General features: G+C 41.6%; 1 protein-coding gene across 9 annotated transcripts in view; it reads left to right on the top strand.

Moving 5' to 3' along the window:
- The first annotated feature begins 4,240 nt into the window (after nt 1-4,240).
- LOC109907681 (CUGBP Elav-like family member 3) overlaps nt 4,241-13,950 on the top strand; it is a 36,129-nt gene continuing 26,419 nt past the window's right edge. For 3 of the 9 annotated variants that reach the window (XR_004203632.1, XM_031793836.1, XM_031793835.1), the window contains exons 1-3: nt 4,274-4,616; nt 5,191-5,467; nt 9,825-9,907. Coding sequence is in view for 7 of the 9 variants with exons in the window: in XM_031793836.1 (XP_031649696.1) it covers nt 5,323-5,467; nt 9,825-9,907 (228 nt within the window). In the remaining 2 variants the exon portion in view is untranslated. Of the gene's footprint in view, nt 4,617-5,190; nt 5,468-9,824; nt 9,908-13,950 lie in introns of all 9 variants that reach the window. The other 6 variants (XM_020505797.2, XR_004203633.1, XM_031793833.1 and 3 more) reach the window with 6 other exon arrangements.

Here is a 13,950-nt window from a genome sequence, read left to right as displayed (position 1 = left end):
CGAGGTGCTGGCTAGCGGAGTAGAAAAGGAGGAGAGCCGCACACTCTAGGAGCTCAGATGCAAAAATGTAATATCCAATGTTTCGACAGCCAAGCTGTTGATCTGAAGCCATTATTGTGATTATTGTGACTTTTGCCATTGTAATTGTTTGTAAGCTTGTGTAGTCTAAAATAAATGTATGATCGTATGCTATCCATTTGTTTTTTGTATGCTGTTCTTTGTATGCCATTTTAATATGAGAATTAACCAATGATATTAGGCCACATTTGGCCATGATTTACAGACACCTGTGTGTCTTTTGACACTATATAAACGAGTCACCCTGCAGTGTTTGTGATTATACCCTGATGAAGACAGCTTGGCTGTCGAAACGTTGGTAATAAAAATGTTTGCATCTGAGCTCCTAGAGTGTGCCGCTCTCCTTTATTTTCAAGTAGCTAACATTGCCCATGAAAGGAAGTTAGGCTAGCGAGCAAGCATTTTAGCCAGGTAGCCTAGGACAGCAAAAAATAAAAGTGTGTACTGTATGACAGTCATAGACCGATGACATTGGTGTTTCTCTAGATGTACTGTAGGGTGAGTCAACATGTTTTTTCTTTTTGCACAAACGCATGCATGCATGCACACACACACACATACACAAATCAGAACCATGGACAGCTACATCCTATTTAGCTTACATTGGACTTAATTGTTTTTGGTATATTTTAGTTGTCATTGTATTAGACTAAACAGGTGATTTGATTATGTTGAAATGATGATGTTGAAATGGTGCTGGAATTGCAGCTCCTGTTTTCTTTGTGACTTCCGTTAAATCTCCGTGGTTCTAAATCAATAGCTGTTTAGTAGTCTGAAAATGTCTGAAACATTAACTTGCTTGACCATGCTGTAGGTCATGTAACTGTTTGTTACCTGCAATATGCTTTATGGACGCCACTGAAAAGAGGTTGCTCTCCGGGTTTTGTGATGAAACAAAGGTGTGGTTGAATTTATCCTGCCACTGTGTCTCCTTATTGTCTCAGCCTTAGGCCTATATAGCACGGTCGGAAGGCATATGAACTAACAGGTTATAGATCAAATAACGCAATTATCACAACACATACAGTGCCTTCGGAAAGTATTCAGACCACTTCCCTTTCCCTTTTTCCACATTTTGTTACGTTACAGCCTTATTCTAAAATGTATTAAGTATTTTTTTCCTCATCAATCCACACACAATTCCCCATAATGACAATGTGAAAACAGGTTTCTAGACATTTTTGTAAATGTTTTTTTTATTTTTATGAAATACATTATTTAAGTATTCAGACCCTTTGCTATGAGACTCAAAATTGAGCTCAGGTGCATCCTGTTTCCATTGATCATCTTTGAGATGTTTCTACAACTTTATTTGAGTCCACCTGGCGTAAATTCAATTGATTGGACATGATTTGAAAAGGCACACACCTGTCTATATAAAGTCCCACAGTTGACAGTGCACGTGAGAGAAAAACCAAGCCATGAGGTTGAAGAAATTGCCAGTAGAGCTCCGAGACAGGATTGTGTCGAGGCACAGATCTGGGGAAGGGAACCATAACATTTCTGCAGAATTGAAGGTCCCCAGTGTCCTCCATCATTCTTAAGTAGAAGAAGTTTGGAACCAGCAAGACTCTTCCTAGACTTTTCCAAGACTTCCTAGAGCTGGCCGAGCAATCGGGGGAGTGGGGTCTTGGTCAGGGAGGTGACCAAAAACCCAATGGTCACTCTGACAGAGCTCCAGAGTTCCTATGTGGAGATGGGAGAACCTTCCAGAAGGACAAGCATCTCTGCAGCACTCCACCAATCAGGCCTATATGGTAGAGTGGCCAGACGGAAGCCACTCCTCAGTAAAAGGCACATGAAATCCCACTTGGAGTTTGCCAAAAGGCACCAAAAGGACACTCAGACCATGAGAAACAAGATTCTCTGGTCTGATAAAACCAAGATTGATCTCTGGCCTCCACGTCTGGAGGAAACCTCTCACCATACCCTACGGTGAAGCATGGTGGATGGCAGCATCATGTTTTTCAGCGGCAGGGACTGAGAGACTTGTCAGGATTGAGGGAAAGATAAATGGAGCAGAGTACAGAGAGATCCTTGATGACAACCAGCTCCAGAGCACTCAGGATCTCAGACTGGGGCAGAGGTTCACCTTCCAACAGGACAACGACCCTAAGCATACAGCCAAGACATTGCAGGAGTGGCTTCAAGTCTCTGAATGTCCTTGAGTGACCCAGCCTGAGCCCGGACTTGAACCCATTGAACATCTCCGGCGAGAACTGAAAATAGCTGTGCAGCGACGCTCCACATACAACCTGACCGAGCTTGAGAGGATCTGCAGAGAAGAATGGGAGAAACTCCCCAAATACAGGTGTGCCAATCTTGTAGCGTCATACCCAAGAAGACTCGAGGCTGTAATCACTGCCAAAGGTGCTTCAACAAAGTACTGAGTAAAGGGTCTGAATACTTATGTAAATATGTGATATCTGTTTTTTGCTTTATAGATTTGCAGAAATGTCTAAAAAACAGTTTTGGATTTGTCATTATGGGGTATTGTGTGTGGATTGATGAGAGAAAACAGCAATTTAATCCATTTTAGAATGAAGCTGTAAAGTAACAAAATGTGGAAAAAGTAAAGGGGTCTGAATACTTTCCGAATGCACTGTAAGATTGTAATATGGCTTTTTTTTCTGGCTTTCCCATTGATTTTACCCACACACAGTTACTGATTGTGTTAGCTGTGTAGTTGTTTATCTCTTCTGAGAAGTGGCCTGGCAAGAGAGCAAATGTTCTATACATGGCGAAATCACACATTATTAGCTCATTGTTATGGATGTATCCCCAAAATAATCACTAGAAAACAGTTTAAACAAACGCAGATGCAGCTAATTAGATAATAGATAACAGTTTAAACAAACGCAGATTCATTTAATTATGCTGTTATTCTGGCTGCACTGTTTCAAGTGACTGCATTAGCCAAAATTGCCTGGCTAGCTAGCAAGCAAGGGATACGAACATTGCCATCATGGCAATGGAACACTTAGAATGAACGACTGGGTCCATAGATTTAGGGTGCGTTCATAAATTCACTCTGGCTATCTATTCCAATTTCAGAGCACTCTCATCTGAGTGTGCCAGATTCAAGCATAAATGTGCTTTTATTCTGCAATCGAAAATGTGGTCGGAGGCTCCGTATGGAGGGTGTGACACAATTGTGGAGCCTCTGGAGGCATGCAGAGGGCAAATTGATCTCAGTACCGCATCACCGTGCCCTCCAAAATGTTTTAATAATGCAGAGGGCTCCAGTATATCGCCGGATTGACATGATTGGTTGATGGTAGGTGGCGGTGGGAGGTCCTGTATAAACACAAACTCAGTTCCTTGACAACTTCCTTCACAACAGCTCTGCTGTTTAAATCCCAAAATAATGTTTGCTCTGACTTCTGCATAGGCAGCATGCAGTAAATACTGTATGGCCACTGCAGTTTTTGGATTGACCATGTAGGGCCTTTAATTGATGAATTTACAAACATATGACCGGTGTCAGTTAACACTGGCAAAAAAACATAATTAAATTGTTGCCAGTAGCATAGTTACAGTCATCAATGCTCTAGATAGCTTGAAAACAGCCTGACTAGCTCTAGGGTGAGTAAAGTGGTCAAAGTGTTCTCTCATTTGTGTCTGGAAGTATCTAGCAAGCTAGCCGACGTTAGCCAGTTAGCTTGGGTGCTTGACTGCGGTTGAGGTCAGAACGCTCAGGTCAAACCTACTCGGCCAGAGTGTCCACATCCAGTGTGCGCTCTGCTCTGAATGTAAGAAGGGACAATCTGACAGCTCTCCGAATTTACGAATGCCCAGAGCGCACCCTGAGCACTCTCTGGAACTCCAGAGGGAATTTACGAACGCACCGTTAGAACAAAAATATTTAACGACTGGGTCGCATCTCTGGCATCGTTTGGACTATATCTCTCTACTTCTCTATAGGGTAATACATGTGAATTGTCTTAAACAGACGTAATTCAGTTAACAAGAAGTACGGAAGCAATACTGTAGTTGCAGTCAAAAGCGCGCTTTCAGACCCGAACCCTGGCTCTTTGGCAGCAATAGATCGACGGGAGGGAGACACCGGCTTACGACGTCAAACGCAACTAAGTAGACAGACAGAGAGCCAGCCAATGCGGGAGCGAGCGGCAGCAATAACCTCCCATTTCCTGTGTTGGATAATAGGGAGTCTATCCTGATAACCACCAACCGCTTGAATAATCCCAGAGGTTGTCATTATTATATAAAATCCTAATTTGTGTGTATTTAATGTGGTAAACAGGGTTTGTACAAAAATAACACCTAAAAAACTACTGGGTAAAGCATCACATGCTCATGTTTATAGATAAAGAAGGACGTCGCTCGATTTGTTACGTGCGCTCTTTTGGGGGTAACTTGTCAAGGCACGGAATCAGAGGGGTCCTACATTAGACAAATGAATTGAACTGGAGAATAGACACAAACCGAAAAGAAACCCGATTTGATAGGGGACAGAGGAGAAAGGGGGGATTCAGCTAGCAACGAACCTTAAAACGAAGGAGGATCATAGATAAATAGTAGGTGATTCTTTTGTTGTCCTATTGACGTGGTGTAAAATTACAGATTATGTTCAAATCATTGTTATTGTCACCCCATCTTGACAAAGGGACCGAAGAGGCTATACGTTGACACAACGTGACAGTATAGCCTATGGGTTTAAACCAGCCTTTTAGACCGATAGACGGTTGAACAAAGGAGTAGGCTACTTCGATGTCTATGTTTATTTGCATTCATGTAAATATTTAAACAAATATGTGTGTGTATATATATATATATATATATATACATATATATCTGAGTGAGAACATAATTGGTTATAATCAATTTATCAAATTTGGGGACAGATTACAAAACATTATAGGTAAAAAATAATTGCAATTCATGATAATTTCAACATTCCAAGATATTTTGCATAGCTATACCAACTGGTGACCGTGATGTTTTTGTTAGTCAGCCTACACCAGATTGCTCCTGCTCTTCAAAAAATTGTAAAGAAAATTAAAGTTATTATACATTTAAGAATTAATTAATAATTTAGTCTAGAGCTCTTCTTCTCATCTGTTCCTCTATCGTCCCTCTCCTCGTCTCCAGGACGGAGTTGAATTTTTTCCCCGTCATCTCTAACTCGTCCAAAGAGCTATAGGTTCTTCCTGCTCCCTCTCACCACCTTTTCAGTGTCCATCCTCGGTGCGCAACGGGTTGCTCCAATCCCACACTGTCTCAATGAAGGAGGCCGATGCAATCAAGCTCTTCATCGGGCAGATACCCCGAAATCTTGAGGAGAAGGACTTGAAACCCATCTTTGAACAGTTCGGGAAGATCTATGAGTTGACGGTGATAAAGGACAAATACACGGGGATGCACAAAGGTAAGGGGAGAGGAAACAATTACTGTGTAGGCTATGCTGTAGAGCGCACGGGAAATACTTGATTATATAATGCACAGTTCTATAGAAATACGTTGTCTCCCACACTGTGCATTGAATCCCTATTTCCTTAGTATGGACATTTACTGTAAGTTACAATGCATAGTCCAGCTGTCAGGCATGAGACATTGTTTAGGCTGTATGATTGAGGGTATTTAGGCTATGTTATCTATGTAACAGGTGTATGGCCACTGGCAGATATGGCCAGCCTACAAAATAAATGTATTTCATAAGTGCACCTGCCAGCTTGTCTTTGGACCAGCTGACCCAATGGGTTACGTCTCAAATGGCACCCTATTCCATATGTATTGCACTACTTTTGACCAGGACCTATAGGGCTCTGGTTAAAAGTAGTGCTCAATATAGGGAATAGGGTGTCATTGTAGAGAAGAAGTTCTCTTTTTTACAACCAAATCTCTATTTTTGATGTAAATGGCATGTTATAGAATGGTCCAGATACCTTTTTATCAGGTTTCAAGTATGACCCACATGCAGACAGTGTCGAAGAAACCACCGTTTATTTTTAGTACGGGGGCAGGCAAACAACAGGTCAAAGGCAGGTCCAGAATGGCAGGCAGGGTCAGGGCAGGCAGGAGTCAATAATCCAGTGAGGTAGGGCATGGTATAGAACGGCAGGCAGGGTCAGGGCAGGCAGAACGTTCAAAACCAGAAAGGACTAGAAAACAGGAGCAAGAACAGACAGGAGCAGGGGAACAAACGCTGGTAGGCTTCACTAACAAAACGAACTGGCAACAGACAAACAGAGAACACAGGTATAAATACACAGGGGATAGTGGGGAAGATGGGCGACACCTGGATGGGGTGGAGACAAGCACAAAGACAGGTGAAACAGATTAGGGTGTGACACCTTTTTTGTGATCTCACATTTTTTGAGGGGTTGGGTTAAATCCATTCAGGTGTCCTGTGTAACAGCTCTCGTTGGTGCTAGAAAGAGTAGACCAAAGCGCAGCGTGGAAAGTGTTCATGATTTTAATTTAAAAACACTCAAACAAAATAACAAAAACACTGAATTCTTTCAGGCAACAGTAACTAAACAGAAAACAAGATCCCACAACCTAATGGTGGGAAAAGGGCTGCCTTAAGTATGATCCCCAATCAGAGACAACGATAGACAGCTGCCTCTGATTGGGAACCACACTCAGCCAAAAACAAAGAAACAGAAAACATAGAATTTCCCACCCGATTCACACCCTGACCTAACCAAACACAGAGAATAATAAGGTCAGGGCGTGACATACTGGCTAGGTATCCCCCTTTCTCTAGTATGGGGGGCCCTGAAAAACATGAGCAAAGCTCCAAAAACACCCAAATATGTCCTTGGCAAAGTTCTCAGTGTACTGATGCAGGTCTTTAGATGTTGTGTCATGAAATTGTATTTTCCATTTTGTTTCATCTCGAGCGATACTTCTCTGTCCATTCTACAGGCCAAAATAAAGGAATCACTTGAGTAAATGAGTGATACAAAGTATAATGAAAGCATGGGGTGCTTGCACACTGCTCTTGCCAGACGCTTGTGGAATCTATGCCAAGGCGCATTTACATATATTGTGAAAAACAACAGTTCCTCTCTCAATGCGAAAAATCTTTCCAAAATTGCCCCTCAATACCATCCAAGCCTTGGTGTGGAATGGAACATTGTCATGCTCTGATCCCATATCTCCACATAGTTTTGCAAACAGGCGTGCGTGCAGTGGATGTGGTTTGATGTAGTTTACAATTGAAGTTACTTGCTGCAGTACATCCCCCAGTTCTGTGCTCAGCTCTTTTGCCGCCAGTTGCTCTCAGTGTATCATAGAATGCGTCCATATGGCACAGGGAGACACATTCATAACTAGAGTGCAGAGGCCGGCCTGCCCGCCCTCCCGCCATAGATGAAACCCCATCTGCGCAAAAGCCCACCATTCGATCCCATATGTAATCTGTTTTTTGCCAATATAGCCACGCAGCATCAACATCCCCTATATCGTTTCATGCTCGGGAATCGTGAGACAGAACAATATGTCCTCGTAAATAGCATCCCCAGACAAATAGCATCCCCTGACAAAAGTCAATGCATGGGCATCTAATGCATGAGCATCTCAGCCCTCACAGCTAACGTCCATTTGGCAAGCATAAGCCGGGGAGTTTTTGAGTTGTTCAGTCAGTTTCCTCAATAGCATAAATTCTTCATTTAACAGTGTTATCTGACAAAGGTATTGATGTGAGTTTCTGTGCCTCTGCCTCCCCACACATTGTTTTCAACATATCAATTGCGGCCTGTATTATCAAAGTCTCTGCAATAGTGTGTGATGTTATAGCGTAGCAGGCCTAGCCATCACCGTGGGAATGATTCAAGTGCAACGGTCAAGTGCGACCTTTTCCCATGACCTAAGTGTGCTCTCTGGTTGAATTTTATATTTGTATAATTTTCATTTAGATTTTTAACATTAACCAGATTACAATGATTTTGAGACACAAAAACTATGTTATAATATATATATATATATTATTTAGTATATATATATATATATATATATATATATATATATATATATAAATATATATAAATATTATTTTCAGGTTGTTGAAAAGGTGAAAACCCATTTTTAGAAATCTTTGCAAAATGAAATACAGAAATATCTAATTTACATAAGAATTCACACCCCTGAGTCAATACATGTTAGAATCACCCTTGGCAGCGATTACAGCTGAGTCTTTCTGGGTCTCTAAGAGCTTATCACACCTGGATTGTACAATATTTGCACATTATTCTTTATAAAATTCTTCAAGCTCTGTCAAGTTGGTTGTTGATCATTGGTAGACAGCTATTTTCATGTCTTGCCATAGAATTTCAAGCTGATTTAAGTAAGAGCTGTAACTAGGCCACTCAGAAATGTCATCTTGGTAAGCAACTCCAGTGTATATTTGGCCGTGTTTTAGGTTATTGTCCTGGAAAAAGGTGAATTTGTCTCCCAGTGTCTGAAACAGATTTTCTTCTTGGATTTTGCATGTGCTTAGCTCTATTCAATTTTTTTTATCCTAAAAAACTCTGTAGTCCTTGCCGATGACGATCATACCCATAACATGATGCAGCCCCCACCATGCTTGAAAATGTGACGGGTGGCACTCCGTGTTGTGTTGGATTTGCCCCAAACATACTGTAACACTTTGTATTCAGGACATAAAGTTAATTTCTTTGCCACATTTTTTTGCAGTGGAATGTTTTTTATTCTATACAGGCTTCCTTCTTTTCACTCTATCATTTAGGTTAGTTTTGGAGTAACTATATGAGTAACTCAGGGGCGGCAGGTTAGAGTGTTGGGCCAGTAACCGAAAGGTTGCTGGATCGAATCCCTGAGCTGACAATGTACAAATCTATCGTTCTGCCCCTGAACAAGGCAGTTAACCCACTGTTCACCGGTAGGCCATCATTGTAAATAAGAATTTGTTCTTAACTGACTTGCCTAGTTAAATAAAGGTTCAATTAAAATATATATATATTTTTAACTATAATGTTGTTTATCCAACCTCAATTTTTCTCCTATCACAGCAATTAAACTCTGTAACTGTTCTAAAGTCACCATTGGCCTCATGGTGAAATCCCTGAGCAGTTTCCTTCCTCTCCTGCAACTGAGTTAGGAAGGACGCCTTTATCTTTGTCGTGACTGGGTGTATTGATACACCATCCAAAGTGTAATTAATAACTTCACCATGCTCAAAGAAGTATTCAATGTCTTCTTTTTTCATTTTTACTCATCTACCAATAGGTGCCCTTCTTTGCGAGGCATTGAAAAACCTCCCTGGTCTTTGTGGTTGAATCTGTGTTTGAAATTCACTGCTCGGCTGAGGGACCTTACAATTATCTGTATGTGTGGTACAGAGATGACGTAGTCATTCAAAAATCGAATCAACACTACTATCAATTTTAAATTCAGCCTGTAACACAATAAAATGTGGAAAAAGTCAAGTGGTGTGAATACTTTCTGAAGGCACTGTATTTGGGTGTTTTTGGAGCCTTTGTTAATGTTTTTTCTGGGGGCTCCAAATTACACAAAGAGGATGAGGAAGTGATTTGCTGTTTGGGGTAAGTTTTTCAAAAACGGGAAATAACCAAAAAGGTGTCTGGACCCTTCTTTAACATGCCATTTACATAAAAAATAGAGAATTGGTGGAAAAACAACAACTTCCCCTTTAAAATCACAGTGCAACCTGCTGCAATTTCTCTTTGTCCACTGTTGTATCACAGTATACAAATACATCCTATGTTTAATGGTATAATGTACCCTCAATCCTACCCCAGGCTGTGCCTTCCTGACATACTGCGAACGAGAGTCTGCACTCAAAGCCCAGAATGCACTGCACGAGCAGAAGACGCTACCAGGGGTGAGTGCCCTCTCTGACGTTCAACAGCACACACTGGTGGAGTTCCAAATGGCACCCTATTCCCTATGTAGTGCACTATTGGCTAGAGCCTTATGGGCCCGGGTCAAAATGAGTGCACTAGTACTACATAGAAAGACCGGGTCGCATTTGGGACTCGGACACTCCCATGAGCAAAATGCGGAACAAGTGGCATTCTACCTCACTGAACTACACACACAGACACACAACAGTGTGCCACAGAAAAACTAACTCACTCTGACATGTGAGCTCCATTTCCCTTTGAGTTGATATGCCCGAGAGGAAGGTCAGAGGTGGCTTCCCTATATTCCCTGTACATGATGCATCCAGTCAGCGCCTTAGTCCTCTCTCTCTCTCTCTCTCTCTCTCTCTCTCTCTCTCTCTCTCTCTCTCTCTCTCTCTCTCTCTCTCTCTCTCTCTCTCGTCACACATTCAAATCAAAGTTAGAGCAGCTTGATGAGCATAACCACGCAGCAAGTGTGCTGCCAAGTAACATTTATGGAGCAGATTATGAGGTGACAGGCATTCTCTCTCTGCAGTCTCTATAGAAACAGACTAGTAATTATGTTCCAAATGCTATTCCCTATATAGTGCACTAACTTTGACCAGGGCCTATAGGGTTCTGGTCCTCCTTCACTCAGTCTCTGAATATTTTCCTCTCATCTCCCTCTTCTTTTTATTAAGGTTTACTGAGTTGTATTCTTTGTTAGGTTTGAATGCTTACTGGTACGCTGAGACAGTGAGGGAGTATGGGTTTTAGTAGGGGCGTCTAGAAGCCAGAGAGGTAGTTAGCACTAGCAGCAATATAAATCATATTATTAGGCTGACCCTCCCGACCTCTCAGAGGAGATCAGCAGGCAGGTTCCCCTTCGCTAAACCTTCTCTTCCGTCTCCCCAGTGACTCCCCTCCCAGACCTCCTCACCCAAGTCTTGTACAACCGCCCCCTCGTGTCCCCTATCTTAACCTCTGCAATGATGAAAACCACCTCCTTAGCTACACACTGACTACCACCCCCTAGACAAGTAGTATCCTCACCCCAACTACCAGCTGTGGTGTAATCATCATCTAATACCACCTGCACTGCCAGAGAATTAACTTCACCATCCTCTTGTCACTGACGCTACAAAGAAATGACATGAAAGTAATTGAAAGACGGGAATACACCAATGCGCTTCTGAATACATAAAGCTGAATCATGTCATTATCTTTCTCCCTGTGCATTTATATTCAACATCCCTTTGTATCTAGTGAGCTATACACTGCCTGCCATGGTGGAAAATGTTAAGGTTTTTAGTTGTTCTCACTATACACAAGCTGCGTCCTAAAAGCAGATATAGAAGTAAGAAGGAGAGGGGGGGAAAAGTTGAAGGGAGGGAGGGCGGGATGAACAGATGGTGTGATCTGAGTGGCACCTGGCCGTGTGTTTAATTTCAGGTGAGAGACAATCTGTCTCAAAGCTCACCGACATGGAGGCAGAGGAATGGTGTCAAAACACATTCGCACACGGAGGAAGAGAGAGGTTGTAGACAGTGAGGGGAAAAAGACGCACAAAGAAGAATCTGCAGCTGTACTCTCTCTCCTCCTTTGCCCATCTTGTACTCATGTCATCCTGTCTGCTCTATCTTTATCACTCCATCTCCCCGCTGCTATCCCTTGCTGTCTGAATTCTGTTTTGTTGCCATCCCGGTGTGTCTGGTCAGCATCTCTACTACAGCGGCTTAAGACAGGTAAAGTCTGGACAGATAAACATGACTACACAGACATGAAATGGGCCAACTCGAAAATTGCTCCCCATTCCCAAAAATGTAACCTATATACCCCCTCTCCTCTATCCCCTCTATCTCTATCAGAGTTAGAGATGTGCTTTCACAATGGTCATCCCTACTGATAAGGGTCAAATGCTTGTTTCAATGCTTTATTATGATAGTGTATCTCTGCTTCACTGAAATCAGAAATCAGAATCAGAAATAACCAGGTAATGATGGATTTAATCAAATCTGCCTGTGAATGAAATTCCAATATTTTAGGACTAGTTTTGAATAATTAAATGTGTATACACTTAATTTTTCTGTATGTATTGCTGGGGCATGTCTCCAGAGATTGTGTGTGTGTGTGTGTGTAAGGCACAGTGAGATTGTACATGTGTGAGGAGGATGTAAGCTGTATGTGTGTTTAGTGGGGGAGGGGGAGGGCAGGTGTTCAGACTGACTTGACTTGCTGAAGGGGGGGGGGGGGGGGGTATGACAGGGAATAAAACATCCAGAGATCTGGGTTGAAGTTAAAGATAAAAGGAATAAAAACTTGCACACTGCTCTTGCCAGTATCACTTTAGTTTATTCAGCTTTGTCAGAGCTTTTTTTAAAGATCTTTATAAAGAAAATACGTTATCCCTAAAAAATATTTAGTTGGAACATCTGACTAAGCTTGACATTTACTCTGCCATGACAAGTCAGACGCATTATTTTGTGAATAGTCTGAAAATGAAGTCATTTGTATCACTAACAATTGAGCATGCACACAGTATGCCTGTGAGGATAGCCTATTTGTTCTGTGTGCTGTGTGTCCATGTGTGTAAGCATAAAAAGCAGTGAGTAGTCTAAGCAAGGATGATTATAATAATGAATGCATATCTGAGCACACATGTCTGATTGATCTATCAAAGTGTGCGTGTGTGTGTTACATTTGCACATGTATGTATATCATTATACACTGATATCAATTTGTGCAAGCCAAGGGATGGTACAGATATTGTGAAAACTCACCTCACTGTAGAAAGGCTCAACAGCTGTCACTTGAGGAGACTGTTGTGATGAATGTAGAATAGATTCAATTTATGAGGAAGGTAAATGGGTGTGAATTGAAGAGAAATTGGATGAATGGGGGGGGTATGGGTAGAAGGGTGGGGGAGGGGGCAGTGTTGTGTTTGAGACCACCTAAAGCGAGACCAATTCAAGACCAAGACCGACGCAAATCAAGTCCCAGTCAAGACCGGGACCGGGAATGGGACAAAGGGGTGTGAGACAGAGTCAAAACCGAGACCAGAAAAATGCGAGTCCAATTCAAGACCATGTTGTAATTTTGTCACATCACCACCATAATAAGAGTTCAAAATGTCCAGTATTTCTGTGTTCATATTTCAGAACAACATGTGGATTCTTTAGACATTCAGAATAGTGAATAAAGGCATGTTGAGGGACAATAGAGCCACTCTACAAATTATTACTAACACTAAACACATTCGGGGACAATTGGCCTTCAAAGAAGGGCTAAGGATTTATAAAATAATGATTATAATAATAAAAATAATAATATTATTGTTTTCAATGATCTAATTCCATCTCTTCAGTTTTTGTTGGACAGGGTTACACCGAGATATGCTAACTGGATAACAGTCATTCAAGTTCTTGCTAGCTAACCAAATGACACCTGGATCTCTAGCTGTGTATAGCCACTGAAAAACGATATGAGGGCATGACATGACATCCTACTAGCAGCTAGCTATCTTGCTAACGTTAGGCTCCCTGATTTTAGCTTGCTACATAAATAGATACACTAGCATATTAGCCAAATTATGACTGACTTGTGATCATTGCCCTTGTTAGTTTGATTGTATTCAAAAGGCACTCGCGAATCTGAGCTGTCTTTGTTGTAGGTGCATGGTAACAGTTGAATAAGATGAGAAAAAATAAGAAACCCGCACACTGCTCTTGCTAGTATCACTGCTCTTTAATAAGCTCTTACATATCAGCCTTCGTCAGAGCTTTTGTGAGTTTTTTTCATTAACACCCTTATGTAGAAATTGCTACAACCACATCCATGCATCGAATGGGGTTGGAGTCAAGAGAAAACAAGTAACTGTTACCAAATATAACACTGTGCATTTCATAAATATTCAAATAAAGTGTGCACATAACGTATCAAACACGTCTGTTAAAACCGTAAATGAGGACATCGACCCACCAAGCAAGTTTTCATAAATCATTAGGTTCAGCGCAAGAAAAACGTCAGAGTAATCTGAAATGCC

This window comes from Oncorhynchus kisutch, linkage group LG17, assembly GCF_002021735.2.
Source record: "Oncorhynchus kisutch isolate 150728-3 linkage group LG17, Okis_V2, whole genome shotgun sequence".
In the NCBI taxonomy this organism is placed as follows: domain Eukaryota; kingdom Metazoa; phylum Chordata; class Actinopteri; order Salmoniformes; family Salmonidae; genus Oncorhynchus; species Oncorhynchus kisutch.
This window is presented reverse-complemented; position numbering and strand designations above follow the sequence as displayed.